Genomic DNA, 24061 nt, shown 5'->3' on the forward strand with positions numbered 1-24061 from the left:
CTTGCCTACCACTTTGAAGATACAAAATGTTTTTAATTGTGAAACTAACAAGAAATAAGACAAAAAAACTGAAAACTTGAGCATGCATAACTATTCACCCCCCAAAGTCAATACTTTGTAGAGCCATCTTTTGCAGCAATTACAGCTGCAAGTCTCTTGGGGTATGTCTCTATAAGCTTGGCACATCTAGCCACTGGGATTTCTGCCCATTCTTCAAGGCAAAACAGCTCCAGCTCCTTCAAGTTGGATGGGTTCTGCTGGTATACAGAAATCTTTAAGTCATACCACAGATTCTCAATTGGATTGAGGTCTGGCCTTTGACAAGGCCATGGTGTCTGTTTACCTGGCAGCAGTGGTAAAATGAGCCAGGTGGTGTCTGTGTTTAGCTGGCAGTGGTAAAATGAGCCAGGTGGTGTCTGTGTTTAGCTGGCAGTGGTAAAATGAGCCTGGTGGTATCTGTGTTTAGCTGGCAGTGGTAAAATGAGCCTGGTGGTGTCTGTGTTTAGCTGGCAGCAGTGTTAAATTGAGCCTGGTGGTATCTGTGTTTAGCTGGCAGCAGTGTTAAATTGAGCCTGGATGGTATCTGTGTTTAGCTGGCAGCAGTGTTAAATTGAGCCTGGTGGTATCTGTGTTTACCTGGAAGCAGTGTTAAATTAAGCCTGGTGGTATCTGTGTTTAGCTGGCAGCAGTGTTAAATTGAGCCTGGTGGTATCTGTGTTTAGCTGGCAGCAGTGTTAAATTGAGCCTGGTGGTATCTGTGTTTAGCTGGCAGCAGTGTTAAATTGAGCCTGGTGGTATCTGTGTTTAGCTGGCAGCAGTGTTAAATTGAGCCTGGTGGTATCTGTGTTTAGCTGGCAGCAGTGTTAAATTGAGCCTGGTGGTATCTGTGTTTAGCTGGCAGCAGTGTTAAATTGAGCCTGGTGGTGTCTGTGTTTACCTGGCAGCAGGCTCTCTAGGCCCAGCAGGTGTTGGTGTGGTTGGAGCAGCCTCCCAACTAGACACACAAAACCTGTCTCCCTGCAGGCACCACTTCAATCAGACAAACTAAAAGAAACCTCAAATCTCTAAACTTCATGACGAGACACAAAATAAAAATCCTCAAAATCCTCATGGGGTCCTCATGGGGTCCTCATGGGGTCCTCATGGGTCCTCATGGGGTCCTCATGGGGTCCTCATGGGTCCTCATGGGGTCCTCATGGGTCCTCATGGGTCCTCATGGGGTCCTTGCTCTTTGATACAGATATCAGAGCCAGTTGCTTGGTTCTTGTAGTGCCAGAAGGGGCTTTTACAGATGAGCTGTGCTGAGCAGATCCCAAGCAGATACTTTACGGCACAGCGTGCTCAATAAAACTGCGGCAGCATTCTGGATATCTATCTTTCCTTCCGGACCCCAAGCAGACCCATTAACAGACTGACAACACCCACCAGGCCTGCTCCGTGGCTCTGTGCTGCTATGAGCCGCACTGGGACCCCAGGGGGAGGCTAAGCAGACAGATAAAAGCATTAGGGATGCCGCCACTTACTATGAATAACTGCCTTAGATAGGCAATTGTCTTAATCTCTAATATCTTTGTCAGAGCCACAGGAAGATAATGAGTGGAGGGCCAGGCCATGTCGGTTGCTCTAGTGGGTGGAGGGCCAGGCCATGTCAGTTGTTCTAGTGGGTGGAGGGCCAGGCCATGTCGGTTGTTCTCGTGTCGGTTGTTCTAGTGGGTGGAGGGCCAAGCCATGTCGGTTGCTCTAGTGGGAGGAGGGCCAGGCCATGTCAGTTGTTCTAGTGGGTGGAGGGCCAGGCCATGTCGGTTGCTCTAGTGGGTGGAGGGCCAGGCCATGTCGGTTGTTCTCGTGTCGGTTGTTCTAGTGGGTGGAGGGCCAGGCCATGTCAGTTGTTCTAGTGGGTGGAGGGCCAGGCCATGTCAGTTTTCTAGTGGGTGGAGGGCCAAGCCATGTCGGTTTCTCTAGTGGGTGGAGGGCCAAGACATGTTGGTTGTTCTAGTGGGTGGAGGGCCAAGACATGTTGGTTGTTCTAGTGGGTGGAGGGCCAAGACATGTTGGTTGTTCTAGTGGGTGTAGGGCCAGGCCATGTCAGTTGTTCTGAAGTGGGTGGAGGGCCAGGCCATGTCAGTTGTTCTAGTGGGTGGAGGGCCAAGACATGTTGGTTGTTCTAGTGGGTGGAGGGCCAAGACATGTTGGTTGTTCTAGTGGGTGGAGGGCCAGGCCATGTCAGTTGTTCTGAAGTGGGTGGAGGGCCAGGCCATGTCAGTTGTTCTAGTGGGTGGAAGGCCAGGCCATGTCAGTTGTTCTAGTGGGTGGAGGGCCAAGCCATGTCGGTTGTTCTAGTGGGTGGAGGGCCAAGACATGTTGGTTGTTCTAGTGGGTGGAGGGCCAAGACATGTTGGTTGTTCTAGTGGGTGGAGGGCCAAGACATGTTGGTTGTTCTAGTGCGTGTAGGGCCAGGCCATGTCAGTTGTTCTGAAGTGGGTGGAGGGCCAGGCCATGTCAGTTGTTCTAGTGGGTGGAGGGCCAGGCCATGTCAGTTGTTCTAGTGGGTGGAGGGCCATGTCAGTTGTTCTAGTGGGTGGAGGGCCAAGACATGTTGGTTGTTCTAGTGGGTGGAGGGCCAAGACATGTTGGTTGTTCTAGTGGGTGGAGGGCCAGGCCATGTCAGTTGTTCTGAAGTGGGTGGAGGGCCAGGCCATGTCAGTTGTTCTAGTGGGTGGAGGGCCAGGCCATGTCAGTTGTTCTAGTGGGTGGAGGGCCATGTCAGTTGTTCTAGTGAGTGGAGGGCCATGTCAGTTGTTCTGAAGTGGGTGGAGGGCCATATCAGTTGTTCTGAAGTGGGTGGAGGGCCATGTCAGTTGTTCTAGTGGGTGGAGGGCCAGGCCATGTCAGTTGTTCTAGTGGGTGGAGGGCCAAGCCATGTCAGTTGTTCTAGGGGGTGGAGGGCCAGGCCATGTCAGTTGTTCTGAAGTGGGTGGAGGGCCAGGCCATGTCAGTTGTTCTAGTGGGTGGAGGGCCATGTCAGTTGTTCTAGTGGGTGGAGGGCCATGTCAGTTGTTCTAGTGGGTGGAGGGTCAGGCCATGTCAGTTGTTCTAGTGGGTGGAGGGCCAAGCCATGTCAGTTGTTCTAGTGGGTGGAGGGCCAGGCCATGTCAGTTGTTCTAGTGGGTGGATTGCCCGGCCATGTCAGTTGTTCTAGTGGGTGGAGGGGCCAGGCCATGTCAGTTGTTCTAGTGGGTGGAGGGCCAGGCCATGTCAGTTGTTCTAGTGGGTGGAGGGCCAGGCCATGTCAGTTGTTCTGAAGTGGGTGGAGGGCCAGGCCATGTCAGTTGTTCTAGTGGGTGGATTGCCTAGGCCATGTCAGTTGTTCTAGCGGGTGGATGGCCAGGCCATGTCAGTTGTTCTAGTGGGTGGAGGGCCAGGCCATGTCAGTTGTTCTAGTGGGTGGAGGGCCAGGCCATGTCAGTTGTTCTAGTGGGTGGAGGGCCATGTCAGTTGTTCTAGTGGGTGGAGGGCCATGTCAGTTGTTCTAGTGGGTGGAGGGTCAGGCCATGTCAGTTGTTCTAGTGGGTGGAGGGCCAAGCCATGTCAGTTGTTCTAGTGGGTGGAGGGCCAGGCCATGTCAGTTGTTCTAGTGGGTGGATTGCCCGGCCATGTCAGTTGTTCTAGTGGGTGGAGGGGCCAGGCCATGTCAGTTGTTCTAGTGGGTGGAGGGCCAGGCCATGTCAGTTGTTCTAGTGGGTGGAGGGCCAGGCCATGTCAGTTGTTCTGAAGTGGGTGGAGGGCCAGGCCATGTCAGTTGTTCTAGTGGGTGGATTGCCTAGGCCATGTCAGTTGTTCTAGTGGGTGGATGGCCAGGCCATGTCAGTTGTTCTAGTGGGTGGAGGGCCAGGCCATGTCAGTTGTTCTAGTGGGTGGAGGGCCAGGCCATGTCAGTTGTTCTAGTGGGTGGAGGGCCAGGCCATGTCAGTTGTTCTAGGGGGTGGAGGGCCAGGCCATGTCAGTTGTTCTAGTGGGTGGAGGGCCAGGCCATGTCAGTTGTTCTAGTGGGTGGAGGGCCATGTCAGTTGTTCTAGTGGGTGGAGTGCCAGGCCATGTCAGTTGTTCTAGTGGGTGGAGGGCCAGGCCATGTCAGTTGTTCTAGTGGGTGGAGGGCCATGTCAGTTGTTCTGGAGTGGGTGAACTTTGACCTTAACCTCTGGTTCTGGGTCAGATATTTTGTCCAAATTACTAATGGTTACTGTTAGGTAAGGTTATTTGATTCTAGATCTGATGTTAAAGTCAACCTCTTTCGTTCTATCTTATCCCTGGTAATCACTTGGTCAATTAGTCTCACTGGACAGAGAATAGACACATCAGTAGTCTAGTCAGTCACTGACGGCAAGAAAAAGCTGAACCATCAGTGGTCCTCAAACACTGGAATTAAACACACTTAGTTTATAGTCCTGAATATCTAGAGGCTCGAGCCCCTAACACTGACATAAAGAACAAGAGACAGTAATTATACTTATTTGTACTTACGTGACATTTAAATTACATTCAATTACAAAGACAGTAATTACTGAGGGAGATATTGGATTACCAGGAGCACTTAGCAACTGGTGTCGTATTAAACATGACTTAACAAGAAGCTTATCATATTCCATCATGCAGCAGGGAGAACTATCATCACTGTCACGTTCTATCTCTCTCTATCCTAAACTCTCTGTCTGTCTGTCTGTCTGTCTGACTCTCCCTTTCTCCTGCGCTCACGTTCTATCTCTCTCTATCCTAAACTCTCTGTCTGTCTGTCTGTCTGACTCTCCCTTTCTCCTGCGCTCACGTTCTATCTCTCTCTATCCTAAACTCTCTGTCTGTCTGTCTGTCTGACTCTCCCTTTCTCCTGCGCTCACGTTCTATCTCTCTCTATCCGAAACTCTCTGTCTGTCTGTCTGTCTGTCTGACTCTCCCTTTCTCCTGCGCTCACGTTCCATCTCTCTCTATCCTAAACTCTCTGTCTGTCTGTCTGTCTGTCTGACTCTCCCTTTCTCCTGCGCTCACGTTCTATCTCTCTCTATCCTAAACTCTCTGTCTGTCTGTCTGACTCTCCCTTTCTCCTGCGCTCACGTTCTATCTCTCTCTATCCTAAACTCTCTGTCTGTCTGTCTGTCTGTCTGACTCTCCCTTTCTCCTGCGCTCACGTTCTATCTCTCTCTATCCGAAACTCTCTGTCTGTCTGTCTGTCTGACTCTCCCTTTCTCCTGCGCTCACGTTCTATCTCTCTCTATCCTAAACTCTCTGTCTGTCTGTCTGTCTGACTCTCCCTTTCTCCTGCGCTCACGTTCTATCTCTCTCTATCCGAAACTCTCTGTCTGTCCGTCTGTCTGACTCTCTCTCTCTCTCTCTCCTGCTCTCTCGTTCTTTCTCTCTCTATCCTAAACTCTCTCTCTCTGTCCGTCTATCTGACTCCTTCTCTCTCCTGCTCTCTCATTCTTTCTCTCTCTATCCTTAACTCTCTACCTGTTTGTCTGACTCTCTCTCTCTCCCCCCCTTTTCTCTCCCTCTTTCACTCCCTACAAAAACACACAAACAGGCACATCATTCATCCCATTTTATGTTGCAGGAGATTAATTGAAGTAGACAACTTGAGCGATAACCGTAATGCATTATCTTTGTTTTGTGTATGTATAGCCTATGTAGGAGTCTGTGTACGGATGTGTAAGGAACAACTTCCTGCTGCTTCTCGTATACCCTCGAGTCCACAATGTGAATCCAGACTTCCATGGTAATACCTGACAATCAATCAAATGTATTTATAAAGCCTTTTTTACATCAGCCGATGTCACAAAGTGACAGAAGCCCAGTCTAAAACCCTAAACAATGAATTAAGGACTATTAGTCAGAGTCTAGACCCATTCAGATCCCCTATCGACGTCCATATTTCATTCCCTGACATCCCTCTCCCTGCCTCCTTCCGTCATTCTCAGTCTCCTCACATCGTCCCCGTCTCGCTCTCTCGTTCAGGACCTATTGTTATGCTTGTTATGTGTTTAAGTATGGCTAAACTCCCTAAACTCCCTGATCTGTTTCACCTGTTTTTGTGCTTGCTTGTCTCCACACCCCTCCATGTGTCGCCCATCTTCCCCATTATCCCCACTGTATTTATACCTGAGTTCTCTGTTTGTCTGTTGCCAGTTTGTTTTGTTTGTCAAGCGTTTCTTCCCTTGCTCCTGTCTCTTTTTTTATTTTATTTTTATTTCACCTTTATTTAACCAGGTAGGCTAGTTGAGAACAGGTTCTCATTTGCACCTGCGACCTGGCCAAGATAAAGCATAGCAGAGTGATCAGACAACACAGAGTTACACATGGAGTAAACAATTAACAAGTCAATAACACAGTAGAGAAAAAAAAAAGGGGGGGTCTATATACAATGTGTGCAAAAGGCATGAGGAGGTAGGCGAATAATTACAATATTGCAGATTAACACTGGAGTGATAAATGATCAGATGATCATGTACAGGTAGAGATATTTGTGTGCAAAAGAGCAGAAAAGTAAATAAATAAAAACTGTGGGGATGAGGTAGGTGAAAATGGGTGGGCTATTTACCAATAGATTATGTACAGCTGCAGCGATCGGTTAGCTGCTCAGATAGCTGATGTTTGAAGTTGGTGAGGGAGATAAAATTCTCCAACTTCAGCGATTTTTGCAATTCGTTCCAGTCACAGGCAGCAGAGTACTGGAACGAAAGGCGTCCGAATGAGGTGTTGGCTTTGGGGATGCTCAATGAGATACACCTGCTGGAGCGCGTGCTACGGATGGGTGTTGCCATCGTGACCAGTGAGCTGAGATAAGGCGGAGCTTTGCCTAGCATGGCCTTGTAGATGACCTGGAGCCAGTGGGTCTGGCGACGAATATGTAGCGAGGGCCAGCCGACTAGAGCATACAAGTCGCAGTGGTGGGTAGTATAAGGTGCTTTAGTGACAAAACGGATGGCACTGTGATAAACTGCATCCAGTTTGCTGAGAAGAGTGTTGGAAGCCATTTTGTAGATGACATCGCCGAAGTCGAGGATCGGTAGGATAGTCAGTTTTACTAGGGTAAGCTTGGCAGCGTGAGTGAAGGAGGCTTTGTTGCGGAATAGAATGCCGACTCTTGATTTGATATTCGATTGGAGATGTTTGATATGGGTCTGGAAGGAGAGTTTGCAGTCTAGCCAGACACCTAGGTACTTATAGGTGTCCACATATTCAAGGTCGGAACCATCCAGTGTGGTGATGCTAGTCGGGCAAGCGGGTGCAGGCAGCGATCGGTTGAAAAGCATGCATTTGGTTTTACTAGCGTTTAAGAGCAGTTGGAGGCCACGGAAGGAGTGTTGTATGGCATTGAAGCTCGATTGGAGGTTAGATAGCACAGTGTCCAGTGACGGGCCAAAAGTGTATAGAATGGTGTCGTCTGCGTAGAGGTGGATCAGGGAATCGCCCGCAGCAAGAGCAACATCATTGATATACACAGAGAAAAGAGTCGGCCCGAGAATTGAACCCTGTGGCACCCCCATAGAGACTGCCAGAGGACCGGACAACATGCCCTCCGATTTGACACACTGAACTCTGTCTGCAAAGTAATTGGTGAACCAGGCAAGGCAGTCATCCGAAAAGCCGAGGCTACTGAGTCTGCCGATAAGAATATGGTGATTGACAGAGTCGAAAGCCTTGGCAAGGTCGATGAAGACGGCTGCACAGTACTGTCTTTTATCGATGGCGGTTATGATGTCGTTTAGTACCTTGAGTGTGGCTGAGGTGCACCCGTGACCGGCTCGGAAACCAGATTGCATAGCGGAGAAGGTACGGTGGGATTCGAGATGGTCAATGACCTGTTTGTTGACTTGGCTTTCGAAGACCTTAGATAGGCAGGGCAGAATGGATATAGGTCTGTAACAGTTTGGGTCCAGGGTGTCTCCCCCTTTGAAGAGGGGGATGACTGCGGCAGCTTTCCAATCCTTGGGGATCTCAGACGATATGAGAGAGAGGTTGAACAGGCTGGTAATAGGGGTTGCGACAATGGCGGCGGATAGTTTCAGAAATAGAGGGTCCAGATTGTCAAGCCCAGCTGATTTATACGGGTCCAGGTTTTGCAGCTCTTTCAGAACATCTGCTATCTGGATTTGGGTAAAGGAGAACCTGGAGAGGCTTGGGCGAGGAGCTGCGGGGGGGGCCGGAGCTGTTGGCCGAGGTAGGAGTAGCCAGGTGGAAGGCATGGCCAGCCGTTGAGAAATGCTTGTTGAAGTTTTCGATAATCATGGATTTGTCGGTGGTGACTGTGTTCCCTAGCCTCAGTGCAGTGGGCAGCTGGGAGGAGGTGCTCTTGTTCTCCATGGACTTCACAGTGTCTCAGAACGTTTTGGAGTTGGAGCTACAGGATGCAAACTTCTGCCTGAAGAAGCTGGCCTTAGCTTTCCTGACTGACTGCGTGTATTGGTTCCTGACTTCCCTGAACAGTTGCATATCGCGGGGACTGTTCGATGCTATTGCAGTCCGCCACAGGATGTTTTTGTGCAGGTCGAGGGCAGTCAGGTCTGGAGTGAACCAAGGGCTGTATCTGTTCTTAGTTCTGCATTTTTTGAACGGAGCATGCTTACCTAATATGGTGAGGAAGTTACTCTTAAAGAATGACCAGGCATCCTCAACTGACGGGATGAGGTCAATGTCCTTCCAGGATACCCGGGCCAGGTCGATTAGAAAGGCCTGCTCACAGAAGTGTTTTAGGGAGCGTTTGACAGTGATGAGGGGTGGTCGTTTGACTGCGGCACCGTAGCGGATACAGGCAATGAGGCAGTGGTCGCTGAGATCCTGGTTGAAGACAGCGGAGGTGTATTTGGAGGGCCAGTTGGTCAGGATGACGTCTATGAGGGTGCCCTTGCTTACAGAGTTAGGGTTGTACCTGGTGGGTTCCTTGATGATTTGTGTGAGATTGAGGGCATCTAGCTTAGATTGTAGGACTGCCGGGGTGTTAAGCATATCCCAGTTTAGGTCACCTAACAGAACAAACTCAGAAGCTAGATGGGGGCAATCAATTCACAAATGGTGTCCAGGGCACAGCTGGGAGCTGAGGGGGTCGGTAGCAGGCGGCAACAGTGAGAGACTTATTTCTGGAGAGAGTAATTTTCAGAATTAGTAGCTCGAACTGTTTGGGTATGGACCTGGAAAGTATGACATTACTTTGCAGGCTATCTCTGCAGTAGACTGCGACTCCTCCCCTTTGGCAGTTCTATCTTGACGGAAGATGTTATAGTTGGGTATGGAAATCTCTGAATTTTTGGTGGCCTTCCTGAGCCAGGATTCAGACACGGCAAGGACATCAGGGTTAGCAGAGTGTGCTAAAGCAGTGAGTAAAACAAACTTAGGGAGGAGGCTTCTAATGTTGACATGCATGAAACCAAGGCTTTTTCGATCACAGAAGTCAACAAATGAGGGTGCCTGGGGACATGCAGGGCCCGGGTTTACCTCCACATCACCCGCGGAACAGAGAAGGAGTAGTATGAGGGTGCGGCTAAGGGCTATCAAAACTGGTCGCCTAGAGCGTTGGGGACAGAGAATAAGAGGAGCAGGTTTCTGGGCATGGTAGAATATATTCAGGGCATAATGCACAGACAGGGGTATGGTGGGATGCGGGTACACGGCGGAGGTAAGCCCAGGCACTGGGTGATGATGAGAGAGGTTTTATCTCTGGACATGCTGGTTGTAATGGGTGAGGTCACCGCATATGTGGGAGGTGGGACAAAGGAGGTATCAGGGGTGTGAGGAATAGGACTAGGGGCTCCATTGTGAACTAAAACAATGATAACTAACCTGAGCAATAGTATACAAGGCATATTGACATTTGAGAGAGACATACAGCGATGCATACAGTGAACACAGGTGTTGAATTGGGAAAGCTAGCTAAAACAGTGGGTGAGACAACAGCTAATCAGCTAGCGTAACAACAGCAGGTGAGATGGCATTGACTAGGCAACTCGGCCGACAGATAAAACAAACAAGCAGAATGGAGTACCGTGGTAATGGACAGTCCAGCGTGCATCAGCTATGTAGCCAAGTGATCAGAGTCCAGGGGGCAGCGGTGGATGGGGCAGGGGGGCTGGGCTGGCGAGTGTTATCCAGGTTAAGAAAACTAACAATGACTAAATAGCTTGTAGCTAGCTAGCTGGTTAGCTTCTGGAGGTTCTTGAGTGTGTTCTAAAAATAAAGATAATAGCGATTCCGTATCACATTGGGTGAGGCAAGTTTCCGGAAGGTATAAACAATTTTTTTTTTTTTTTTTAAATCGGGAAGAGATAGAGTACATATGGGCCACTGCGTTTTTGGGACGCGGCGGGACGGTTAGCAGGTCTGTGCTAACAAGCTAACAGATTAGCAGGCCAGGGTAAACAAGGTAGTAGTTAGCGGACCTGGGCTAAACAAGCTAGCAGTTAGCGTGCCGAACTAGCAAGCAAGGAGATAGCGAGGGCTAGAGAGTTAGCCTTTGGAGGACGTCGCGATGGGGTGAGTCTGTTTATTCCTCTTCAAGCGGTGATATCGATAGACCGGTCGTAGTCAAGGTATTGTAGCCCAGGAGTATGCTAGGAGCTCTGGCCGGGCTAGCTTCAAGCTACGTGGGTGGAAACGCTAGCCAGGAGTAATCAACCAGGGTTGCTGTTACACTCGATGGCTAGTTGCGAGGATCCAGCTGAAGGATGTTCCGTTTGTGGTGGGAGTGACCCCGAGACTGCCTGTCGTTCTGTACCATGGACTCTGATCTGGATTACTGACCTCTGCCTGCCCTTGACCTGTCATGTTGCCTGCCCCCTGTTCTAGTAATACAATCTTGTTACTTCGACACTGTCTGCATCTGGTTCTTCCCTAAAACGTGATGCTCCCATAAAGTATTTACTAGAGAAAGACCTGTAGACAGACAGTGGACAATCAACAATCATGTAACACACTAGTAGTGGTGGAGAAAGTACCCAATTGTCATACTCGAGTAAAAGTAAAGATACCTTAATAGAAAATGACTCAAGAAAAAGTGAAAGTCACCCAGTAAAATACTACTTGAGTAAAACTCTAAAAGTATTTGATAATCACTAATGTCAAAAGTAAATGTAATCACTAATATATTCTTAAGTATCAAAAGTAAAAGTAAAAGTATAAATCAGAAGGCATCATTTTCCTGTTTATTTTAATTTTATGGATAGCCAGGGGCGCACTCCAATACTCAGACATCATTTACAAACGAAGCATGTGTGTTTAGTGAGTCCGCCAGATCAGGGGCAGTAGGGATGACCAGGGATGTTCTCTCGATAAGTGTGTGAATTTGTTCATTTTCCTGTCCTGCTAAGCATTCAAAATGTAAAGAGTACTTTTGGGTGTCAGGGAAAATGTATGGAGTTAAAGGTATATAATTTTCTTTAGTACTGTAGTGAAGTAAAAGTAAAAGTTGTCAAAAATATACATAGTAAAGTTAGGAGTACAGATACCCAAAAAAACGTCTTAAGTAGTACTTTCAAGTATTTTTACTTAAGTAATTTAAACCACTGCACACTAGATAACACCCCTGATTCAACTAGCCAAGCAATGACAATCTTCAATCAAGATTTTATTAGTTGAATCGGGTGAGTTACTCCTTGCACCCACATCGGCCATTTTCAGATAGAATTGAACACTCCTAGACTAACGAGTACTATAAGGCTTAGTGTTCTAAAAAAGGGTACTTACTTGCATCGGAGTAGACGGGGGGAGTGGAGGGCATGAAGGTGGGGAAGAAAAAGGAACGGAGGGAGCGATGGTCAGAGGAGTGTAGGGGTGAACGCTGGGTAGGCAGGTTCTCACAGCTCCCCATACTACTGTTGATCTTCAGGTGCTGAGGCTTGGACTTCTTCTGCTTCACTCTGAGACACACAGAAATACAAAATTACTCTTATTAAACAGTTATAAACTGATATTATACAATTCTAAAGCTCTTACGCACAGAGAAACAGTTAATCTGTAATTAGACAGTTATAAACTACAGTTATAAAGCTTTATTCTTCAATTATACACAGAGTTCAAGTAAAAGACACATCTCAACATCAACTGTTCAGAGGAGACAGGCCTTCATGGTCGAATTGCTGCAAAGAAACTACAACTAAAATACACCAATAAGAAGAGACTTGCTTGGGCCAATGGACATTAGACTGGTGTAAATCTGTCCTTTGGGCTGATGAATCCAAATGTGAGATTTTTGGTTCCAATCGCCATGTCTTTATGAGACACAGAGTAGGTGAACGGATGATCTCCGCATTTGTGGTTCCCACCGTGAAGCATGGAGGAGGAGGTGTGATGGTGCTTTGCTGATGACACTGTCAGTGATTTATTTAGAATTCAAGGCACACTTAACCAACATGGCTACCACAGCATTCTGCAGCAATACACCATCCCATCTGGTTTGGGACTATCATTTGTTTTTCAACAGGACAATGACCCAAAACACACCTCCAGGTTGTGTAAGGGCTATTTGACCAATAAGGATGGTGATGGAGTGCTGCATCAGATGACCTGGCGTCCACAATCACCCGACCTCAACCCAATTGAGATGGTTTGGGATGAGATTTGTATTTATTTATTTCACCTTTATTTAACCAGGTAGCAGTTCGACACATACAACAACACAGAGTTACACATGGAGTAAAACAAACATACAGTCAATAATACAGTAGAAAAGTAAGTCTATATACGTTGTGAGCAAATGAGGTGAGATAAGGGAGATAAAAGCAACAAAAAAAAGGCCATGGTGGCAAAGTAAATACAATATAGCAAGTAAAACACTGGAATGTTTTGTCATCAAGGCAAAGGGTAGCTACTTTGAAGAATCTAAAATATAAAACATATTTTGACTTGATTAACACGTTTTTGGTTACCACATTCTACAATGCAGAAAATTGTACAAAATAGTAAAAAATAAGAAAAACTCTTGAATGGGTAGGTCCAAACGTTAAAAAGCTCTTATAATACAACTTCTTATACAACTACAGTTATAAAACTGTTGATGATGTATAGCCATCAGTTGAAAGATACAGTATAACATGGCTAGGGTTATCCAGAGTCCCCCCCCCCTCATTTTGTACTTTGAAAACGGCAAACTCAAATAAATTCAGACATGTAAAATATCCTGAGACGTCATATCATCATTCTCCCTGAAGCCTGAGTGTGAGATAGAGAAACAGAGACAGAGCGAAAGAGACAGCAAGAGAGACAGCAAGAGAGACAGAGAGAGAGACAGAGAGAGAGACAGAGACAGAGAGAGAGAGAGAGAGAGAGAGAGAGAGAGAGAGACAGAGACAGAGACAGAGAGAGACAGAGACAGAGAGAGAGAGAGAGAGACAGAGAGAGAGAGAGAGAGAGAGACAGAGAGAGACAGAGAGAGAGAGAGAGAGAGATACAGAGAGACAGAGAGAGATACAGAGAGACAGAGAGAGAGAGAGACAGAGAGAGACAGAGAGAGAGAGAGAGAGAGAGAGAGAGAGAGAGACAGAGAGAGAGAGAGAGACAGAGAGAGAGACAGAGAGAGAGAGAGAGAGAGACAGAGAGAGAGAGAGACAGAGAGAGAGAGAGATAAAGAGAAAGAGAGAAATGAATTTAATAAGCCTCCCCACATCAGTCTTATGCCCTCCCCCCCATGCACCCTGCCTCTGCAGCAAGGGCCTCAACATGGCCTAACCCTAACTAATCAAATCAAATCAAATCAAATGTATTTATATAGCCCTTCGTACATCAGCTGATATCTCAAAGTGCTGTACAGAAACCCAGCCTAAAACCCCAAACAGCAAGCAATGCAGGTGTAGAAGCACGGTGGCTAGGAAAAACTCCCTAGACAGGCCAAACCCTAGGAAGAAACCTAGAGAGGAACCAGGCTATGTGGGGTGGCCAGTCCTCTTCTGGCTGTGTCGGGTGGAGATTATAACAGAACATGGCCAAGATGTTCAAATGTTCATAAATGACCAGCATGGTCGTATAATAATAAGGCAGAACAGTTGAAACTGGAGCAGCAGCACGGTCAGGTGGACTGGGGACAGCAAGGAGTCATCTAATACACCGGCCCAACCCCCACTAATACACCCGCTCAAGGTCCATCCTGCGACCTAAGTGGTATGTCGTTGATGCTCAACATGCTCTGCTCACACCTACCGTAATGGTCCGAGCCACAGGAAAACAACACTAGACACTATGGAACACAAAGCATTTACTATCTCATCCTGGAATATACAAGGTCAGAGGTCATCTGAATTTGGCCTAAAGAGCAGGAACCAAGACTTCATCAAAGAAATCAGAAATACAGACGTTGACATCTTGCAAGAAACATGGTATAGAGGAGACGGACCCCCTGGTTACTCACTAGGTTACAGAGAGCTGGTAGTCCCATCCATCAAACTACCAGGTGGGTGGTATAGAGGAGACGGACCCCCTGGTTACTCACTAGGTTACAGAGAGCTGGTAGTCCCATCCATCAAACTACCAGGTGGGTGGTATAGAGGAGACGGACCCCCTGGTTACTCACTAGGTTACAGAGAGCTGGTAGTCCCATCCATCAAACTACCAGGTGGGTGGTATAGAGGAGACGGACCCCCTGGTTACTCACTAGGTTACAGAGAGCTGGTAGTCCCATCCATCAAACTACCAGGTGGGTGGTATAGAGGAGACGGACCCCCTGGTTACTCACTAGGGTACAGAGAGCTGGTAGTCCCATCCATCAAACTACCAGGTGTGAAACAGGGAAGGGACTCAAGGGGTATGCTAATTTGTTATAGATCAGAACTAATCCCCTCTATTAAATTAGTTAGAACAGAAACATTTGACATCTGGCTTGAAATGAATAAGGAAATGATCTCATGTTTGCTACCTATATCCCCCCCAATAGAAATCCCATACTTTAACGATGACAGCGTCTTCATCCTAGAGGGGGAGATCAACCATTTCCAGGCCTTGGGGCATAGTCCTAGTCTGTGGTGAATGTCACCCTCAGCACACAGGGGGACAAACACCTACCTGGAGGTGACAACATTCCCTCCCAAATATGCCCCCCTAGACACAACTATGACAAAACAACCAACAATAACAGGTCACAACTCCTGCAACTCTGTCACATGCTGAGTCTGTGCATAGTCAATGGTAGGCTTCGAGGAGACTCTTACGGTAGGTACATCTACAGCTCATCCCTTGGTAGTAGTACTGTAGACTACTTTATCACTGACCTCAACACAGAGTCTCTCAGAGCATTTACAGTCATCCCACTGACACCCCTATCAGATCACAGCAAAATCACAGTCTTGAATCACAGTACTTGAACAGAGACATAGTCAATCATGAGGCATCAAAGCCAAAGGAACTGCATAATATTAAGAAACACTATAGTTGGGAGAAAAGTAGTGTAGAAACCTACCAAAAAACAATTAGGCAACAACAAATTCAATCCCTTTAAGACAAATTCCTGGACAAAATGTTCCACTGTAATAGTGAAGGTGTAAACTTGGCAGTAGAAAACCAAAACAGTACATTTAACCTAAAGCTTCCCTATCAAATCTAAAAATGTCAAGCAGACAACCTAAGAAAGTTAACAAGAATGACAAATTGTTTGATGAAGAATGCAAAAACATAACAAAGAAATTGAGAAACCTGTCCAAACAAAAACATAGAGACCCGGAAAACCTGAGCCTACAGTACACCTTCACTATGGCAAATCTGTAACGGTTCTCTTCTTCCTCTGAAGAAGAGGTGTATAGCAGGGATCGGACCAAGACGCAGCGTAGTTATCATTCATGGTTCTTTTAATAACGAAAACTATACATGAAATAGACTACAAAACAAGAAACATGAAAACATGAAAACCCAAAACAGTCCCGTGTGGTACAAACACTGACACAGGAAACAACCACCCACAAAACCCAACACAAAACAGGCTACCTAAATATGGTTCCCAATCAGAGACAATGACTAACACCTGCCTCCAAACATAGAAATAGACAAACCAGACACACAACATAGAATGCCCACCCAGCTCACGTCCTGACCGACACTAAAACAAGGAAAACACACAAGAACGATGGTCAGAACGTGACAAAATCACTAACATGATACAGAAATACACTATGGGAAAAAGAAGGAACACTTCAGAAACCAGCTCAATGTAATTGAAGTATCCATACAATCTAACCACTTCTGGGAAAATTAGAACACACTAAACAAACAACAACACAGAGAGTTATCTATCCAAAACGGAGATGTGTGAATAAACCACTTCTCCAATCCCTTTAGCTCTGTAACAAAGAACAAACAGCAAAAACATATACATGATCAATTACACATCTTAGAATCAGCTATTAAAGACTACCAGAACCCACTGGATTCTCCAATTACATTGAATGAACTACAGCACAAAATACAAACCCTCCAACCCAAAAAGGCATGTGGTGTTGAATGAAATGATAAAATATACAGACCACAAATTCCAATTGGCTATACTTAAACTCTTTAACATCATCCTTAGCTCTGTCATTTACCCCAATATCACCCCAATCCACAAAAGTGGAGACAAATTTGACCCCAATAACTTCCGTGGGATATGTGTAAACAGTAACCTTGGGAAAATCCTCTGCAATATCATTAACAGTAAGACTCGTACATTTCCTCAGTGAAAACAATGTACTGACCAAATGTCAAATGGTTTTTTAACCAAATTACCATACGACAGACCACCTATTCACCCTAAACACACTAATTCACGAATAAACTAGAACAAAGGCAAAGTTTTCTCATACTTTGTTGATTTCAAAAAAGCTTTTGACTCAATTTGGCATGAAGGTCTGCTATACAAATTGATGAAAAGTTGTGTTGCGGGAAAAACCTACAACATTATAAAATCCATGTACACAAACAACAAATGTGCGGCTAAAATTGGCAAAAAAACACATACATTTCTTTCCACAGGGCGGGTGAGACAGGGATGCAGCTTGAGCACCACCCTCTTCAACACATATATCAACGAATTGGTGAGGGCACTAGAACAGTCTGCAGCACCCAGCTTCACCCTGCTAGAATCTGAAGTCAAATGTCTACTGTTTGCTGATGATCTGGTGCTTCTGTCCCCAACCAAGGAGGGCCTACAGCAGCACTTAGATCTTCTGAACAAATTCTGCAAGACCTGGGCTCTGACAGTAAATCTCAGTAAGACAAAAAATAATGGTGTTCCAAAAAATCCAGTCACCAGGACCACAAATACAAATTCCATCTTGACACCGTCCACCTACAGCACACAAAAAACAATACATACCTCGGCCTAAACATCAGCGCCACAGGTAACTTGTGGGTGAACAATCTGAGAGACAAGGCAAGAAGGACCTTCTACGCCATAAAAATTAACATTAAATTTGACATACCAATTAGGATCTGGCAAAAAAATACTTGAAATCAGTTATAGAACCTATTGCCCTTTATGGTTGTGAGGTCTGGGGTCCACTCACCAAACAAGATTTCACAAAATGGGACAAACACCAAATTGAGAAATTTTGCTAAAATATCCTCAGTGTACAACGTAAAACACCAAATAATGCATGCAGAGCAGAATAAGGACAATACCCGCTAATGATAGAAAGTGCCAGACAGACAGACAGACAGACAGACAGAGATAGAGATAGAGAAACAGTGATAGACACAGAGAGTGAGACAGTGATATACAGAGGCAGACAGACAGAGATAGACAGAGAGAGACAGACAGACAGTGATAGACAGAGAGAGAGACAGACAGACAGTCATAGACAGTGACAGACAGACAGACAGACAGACAGACAGACAGACAGACAGACAGACAGACAGACAGACAGACAGACAGACAGACAGACAGACAGACAGACATACAGACAGACAGACAGACAGACAGACAGACAGTGATAGACAGACAGACAGTCATAGACAGTGACAGACAGACAGACAGACAGACAGACAGACAGACAGACCAGACAGACAGACAGACAGACAGACAGACAGACAGACAGACAGACAGACACAGAGAGAGAGAGACAGACAGAAACAGACAGATAGAGCCACAGAGTCCCAGGCAGGCAGAGATAGAGAAACAGACAGACAGAGACACAGTGTCCCAGGCAGGCAGAGATAGAGAAACAGACAGACAGAGACACAGTGTCCCAGGCAGGCAGAGAAACAGAAACAGACAGAGACACAGTGTCCCAGGGAGGCAGAGAAACAGAAACGGACAGAGACACAGTGTCCCAGGCAGGCAGAGATAGAGAAACAGACAGACAGAGGCACAGTGTCCCAGGCAGGCAGAGATAGAGAAACAGACAGACAGAGACACAGTGTCCCAGGCAGGCAGAGATAGAGAAACAGACAGACAGAGACACAGTGTCCCAGGCAAGCAGAGAAACAGAAACAGACAGACAGAGACACAGTGTCCCAGGCAGGCAGAGATAGAGAAACAGACAGACAGAGACACAGTGTCCCAGGCAGGCAGAGAAACAGAAACAGACAGACAGAGACACAGTGTCCCAGGCAGGCAGAGATAGAGAAACAGACAGACAGAGACACAGTGTCCCAGGGAGGCAGAGAAACAGAAACAGACAGACAGAGACACAGTGTCCCAAGCAGGCAGAGATAGAGAAACAGACAGACAGAGACACAGTGTCCCAGGCAGGCAGAGAAACAGACAGACAGAGACACAGTGTCCCAGGGAGGCAGAGAAACAGAAACAGACAGAGACACAGTGTCCCATGCAGGCAGAGAAACAGACAGACAGAGACACAGTGTCCCAGGCAGGCAGAGATAGAGAAACAGACAGACAGAGACACAGTGTCCCAGGGAGGCAGAGAAACAGAAACAGACAGACAGAGACACAGTGTCCCAGGCAGGCAGAGAAACAGACAGACAGAGACACAGTGTCCCAGGCAGGCAGAGTGAGACTGCAGTCAGTTAGTATAAGCCTGCAGGACATATCCTCAGTCACACAATTAGACCTTTTAAGGTCCTCCGACACATTGTCGCAATCTCTCTTCTGCAATAAGGAAGCTGCCTGCAGGTTATCACTTTCTCACTAAAGCCTTTGGCAATAACGCTAAAACCACATTATGCATTAAAATCTCATTTGGCCCATTCATCTCTCCCTATGTGTGGACAGAAAGAATGAGAGAGAGTGAGACAGACAGACAGACAGACAGACAGACAGACAGACAGACAGACAGACAGACAGACAGACAGACAGACAGACAGACAGACAGAAAGAGAGAAAGAGAGAAAGAGAGAAAGAGAGAAAGAGATATAAACATTTATCTGTTTATTTATTTTAATTTGATATACTTCCAACTATTTGCACATTGGTGCATTGTACATAGCCAATAATATAACATTTGAAAAGTCTATATTCTTTTAAAACGTTTGTTAAAACTGTTAATTTCTGATTGTTTATTATCTATTTCACTTGCACAATGTAAACATATGTTTCCCATGCCAATAAAGTATTTTGAATTGAATTGAGAGAGGGAGAGAGGGACTCCCAATATGGCTGCTTACTACAAAGAGAGGAGAGAGATGGAGAGAGAGAGAGAGAGATGGTGTTCCAAAAAAGGTCCAGTCGCCAGGACCACAAATGCAAATTCCATCTTGACACCGTCCACTATACATACTTTGGCCTAAACATCAGCGCCACAGGTAACTTCCACAAAGCTGTGAACAATCGAAGAGACAAGGCAAGAAGGGCATTCTATGCCATCAAAAGGGACATAAAATTTGACATACCAATTAGGATGTGGCAAAAAATACTTGAATCAGTTATAGAGCCCATTGCCCTTTATGGTTGTGAGGTCTGGGGTTTGCTCACCAAACCAATAATTCACAAAATGGGACAAACACCAAATTGAGACTCTGCATGCATAATTCTGCAAAAATATCCTCAGTGTACAGCATAAAACACCATATCCTGCATGCAGAGCAGAATTAGGCCGATACCCACTAATTATCAATATCCAGAAAAGAGCCTTTAAATTCTTCAACCACCTAATGGGAAGTGATTCCCAAACCTTCCATAACAAAGCCATCACCTACAGAGAGATGAACCTGGAGAAGAGTCCCCTAAGCAAGGTGGTCCTGGGGCTCTGTTCACAAACACAAACACACCCTACAGAGCCCCAGGACAACAGCACAATTAGACCCAACCAAATCATGAGAAAACAAAAAGATAATTACTTGACACATTGGAAAGAATTAACAAAAAAACTAGAATGCTAGTTGGCCCTAAACAGAGAGTACACAGTGGCAGAATACCTGACTACTGTCCCTGACACAAACTTAAGGAAAGCTTTGACTATGTACAGACTCAGTGAGCATAGCCTTGCTATTGAGAAAGGCCGGCGTAGGCAGACCTGGCTCTCAAGAGAAGACAGGCTATGTGCACACTGCCTACAAAATGAGGTGGAAACTGAGCTGCACTTCCTTACCTCCTGCCCAATGTATGACCATATTAGAGACACATATTTCCCTCAGATTACACAGATCCACAAAGAATTCGAAAACAAACCCAATTTTGATGAACTCCCATATCTATTGGGTGAAATTCCACAGTGTGCCATCACAGCAGCAATTTTTGTGACCTGTCGCCACAAGAAAAGGGCAACCAGTGAAGAAGAAACACCATTGTAAATACAACCTATATGTATGCTTATTTATTTTCCCTTTTGTACTTTAACATCGTTACAACACTGTATATATATATATAAACATAATATTACATTTGTAATATCTTTATTCTTTTGGAACTTCTGTGAGTGTAATATTTACTGTTCATTTGTATTGTTTATTTCACTTTTGTATATTATCTACCTCACTTGCTTTGACAATGTTAACATATGTTCCCCATGCCAATAAAGCCCCTTGAATTGAATTGAGAGGATGGAGGATGACAGGTGTCAAGTAAGATGTCATTAGAGTGTGAATAATTATACCACGATTGCTGAAATCAGCAGCATGGCAGTCTGTTCAGTCCTGGGGGGGGTGGGGGGGGGGACATGGAACATAAGGCTACTGTCATATTTCAACATACTGTCAGAAAGGGAATTCTCTAATGTGGGAGTCAACACCAGTATCCATTATATGGATCCTTTCCATATGATGAGTGGTCCTTGGACTAAGTAGGGCTTAAGTGTACCCTACCTAGCTCAATAAGCACACTAGTACTGGTAAGTATGCCATCATACCTTCAGCCAGGGAAATCTTTGAGGTGAGAGTCAACATATTCTATGTGGGGGTTGCAATATCCACGTTATAGATTTCATACTAGCATGACATTTAAGTCATTTAGCAGACGCTCTTATCCAGAGCGACTTACAAATTGGTGCTTTCACCTTATGACATCCAGTGGAACAGCCACTTTACAATAGTGCATCTAGGTCTTTTAAGGGGGGAAAGGATTACTTTATCCTATCCTAGGTATTCCTTAAAGAGGTGGGGTTTCAGGTGTCTCCGGAAGGTGGTGATTGACTCCGCTGTCCTGGCGTCGTGAGGGAGTTTGTTCCACCATTGGGGGGCCAGAGCAGCGAACAGTTTTGACTGGGCTGAGCGGGAACTGTACTTCCTCAGTGGTAGGGAGGCGAGCAGGCCAGAGGTGGATGAACGCAGTGCCCTTGTTTGGGTGTAGGGCCTGATCAGAGCCTGGAGGTACTGAGGTGCCGTTCCCCTCACAGCTCCGTAGGCAAGCACCATGGTCTTGTAGCGGATGCGAGCTTCAACTGGAAGCCAGTGGAGAGAGCGGAGGAGCGGGGTGACGTGAGAGAACTTGGGAAGGTTGAACACCAGACGGGCTGCGGCGTTCTGGATGAGTTGTAGGGGTTTAATGGCACAGGCAGGGAGCCCAGCCAACAGCGAGTTGCAGTAATCCAGACGGGAGATGACAAGTGCCTGGATTAGGACTTGCGCCGCTTCCTGTGTGAGGCAGGGTCGTACTCTGCGGATGTTGTAGAGCATGAACCTACAGGAATGGGCCACCGCCTTGATGTTATTTGAGAACGACAGGGTGTTGTCCAGGATCACGCCAAGGTTCTTAGCGCTCTGGGACGAGGACACAATGGAGTTGTCAACCGTGATGGCGAGATCATGGAACGGGCAGTCCTTCCCGGGAGGAAGAGCAGCTCCGTCTTGCCGAGGTTCAGCTTGAGGTGATGATCCGTCATCCACACTGATATGTCTGCCAGACATGCAGAGATGCGATTCGCCACCTGGTCGTCAGAAGGGGGAAAGGAGAAGATTAATTGTGTGTCGTCTGCATAGCAATGATAGGAGAGACCATGTGAGGTTATGACAGAGCCAAGTGACTTGGTGTATAGCGAGAATAGGAGAGGGCCTAGAACAGAGCCCTGGGGGACACCAGTGGTGAGAGCACGTGGTGAGGAGACGGATTCTCGCCACGCCACCTGGTAGGAGCGATCTGTCAGGTAGGACGCAATCCAAGCGTGGGCGCGCCGGAGATGCCCAACTCGGAGAGGGTGGAGAGGAGGATCTGATGGTTCACAGTATCGAAGGCAGCCGATAGGTCTAGAAGGATGAGAGCAGAGGAGAGAGAGTTAGCTTTAGCAGTGCGGAGCGCCTCCGTGATACAGAGAAGAGCAGTCTCAGTTGAATGACTAGTCTTGAAACCTGACTGATTTGGATCAAGAAGGTCATTCTGAGAGAGATAGCGGGAGAGCTGGCCAAGGACGGCACGTTCAAGAGTTTTGGAGAGAAAAGAAAGAAGGGATACTGGTCTGTAGTTGTTGACATCGGAGGGATCGAGTGTAGGTTTTTCAGAAGGGGTGCAACTCTCGCTCTCTTGAAGACAGGAGGGACGTAGCCAGCGGTCAGGGATGAGTTGATGAGCGAGGTGAGGTAAGGGAGAAGGTCACCGGAGATGGTCTGGAGAAGAGAGGAGGGGATAGGGTCAAGCGGGCAGGTTGTTGGGCGGCCGGCCGTCACAAGATGCGAGATGTCATCTGGAGAGAGAGGGGAGAAAGAGGTCAGAGCACAGGGTAGGGCAGTGTGAGCAGAACCAGCGGTGTCGTTTGACTTAGCAAACGAGGATCGGATGTCGTCGACCTTCTTTTCAAAATGGTTGACGAAGTCATCTGCAGAGAGGGAGGAGGGGGAGGAGGAGGATTCAAGAGGGAGGAGAAGGTGGCAAAGAGCTTCCTAGGGTTAGAGGCAGATGCTTGGAATTTAGAGTGGTAGAAAGTGGCTTTAGCAGCAGAGACAGAGGAGGAAAATGTAGAGAGGAGGGAGTGAAAGGATGCCAGGTCCGCAGGGAGGCGAGTTTTCCTCCATTTCCGCTCGGCTGCCCGGAGCCCTGTTCTGTGAGCTCGCAATGAGTCGTCGAGCCACGGAGCGGGAGGGGAGGACCGAGCCGGCCTGGAGGATAGGGGACATAGAGAGTCAAAGGATGCAGAAAGGGAGGAGAGGAGGGTTGAGGAGGCAGAATCAGGAGATAGGTTGGAGAAGGTTTGAGCAGAGGGAAGAGATGATAGGATGGAAGAGGAGAGAGTAGCGGGGGAGAGAGAGCGAAGGTTGGGACGGCGCGATACCATCCGAGTAGGGGCAGTGTGGGAAGTGTTGGATGAGAGCGAGAGGGAAAAGGATACAAGGTAGTGGTCGGAGACTTGGAGGGAGTTGCAATGAGGTTAGTGGAGGAACAGCATCTAGTAAAGATGAGGTCGAGCGTATTGCCTGCCTTGTGAGTAGGGGGGAAGGTGAGAGGGTGAGGTCAAAGAGGAGAGGAGTGGAAAGAAGGAGGCAGAGAGGAATGAGTCAAAGGTAGACGTGGGGAGGTTAAAGTCGCCCAGAACTGTGAGAGGTAAGCCGTCCTCAGGAAAGGAGCTTATCAAGGCATCAAGCTCATTGATGAACTCTCCGAGGGAACCTGGAGGGCGATAAATGATAAGGATGTTAAGCTTGAAAGGGCTAGTAACTGTGACAGCATGGAATTCAAAGGAGGCGATAGACAGATGGGTAAGGGGAGAAAGAGAGAATGACCACTTGGGAGAGATGAGGATCC

The 24061-nt window shown here is 46.9% G+C and overlaps 1 protein-coding gene across 1 annotated transcript in view; it reads right to left on the minus strand.

The window, feature by feature from the left end:
* Positions 1 to 24061, minus strand: part of LOC115117082 (kinase suppressor of Ras 2-like) — an 86720-nt gene that overhangs the window by 17772 nt on the left and 44887 nt on the right. Inside the window, exon 6 of the mRNA XM_065026080.1 lies at positions 11725 to 11897. Coding sequence (XP_064882152.1) covers positions 11725 to 11897 — 173 coding nt within the window. The remainder of the gene's footprint in view (positions 1 to 11724; positions 11898 to 24061) is intronic.

This window comes from Oncorhynchus nerka, linkage group LG13 (genome assembly GCF_034236695.1).
Source record: "Oncorhynchus nerka isolate Pitt River linkage group LG13, Oner_Uvic_2.0, whole genome shotgun sequence".
Taxonomy (NCBI): domain Eukaryota; kingdom Metazoa; phylum Chordata; class Actinopteri; order Salmoniformes; family Salmonidae; genus Oncorhynchus; species Oncorhynchus nerka.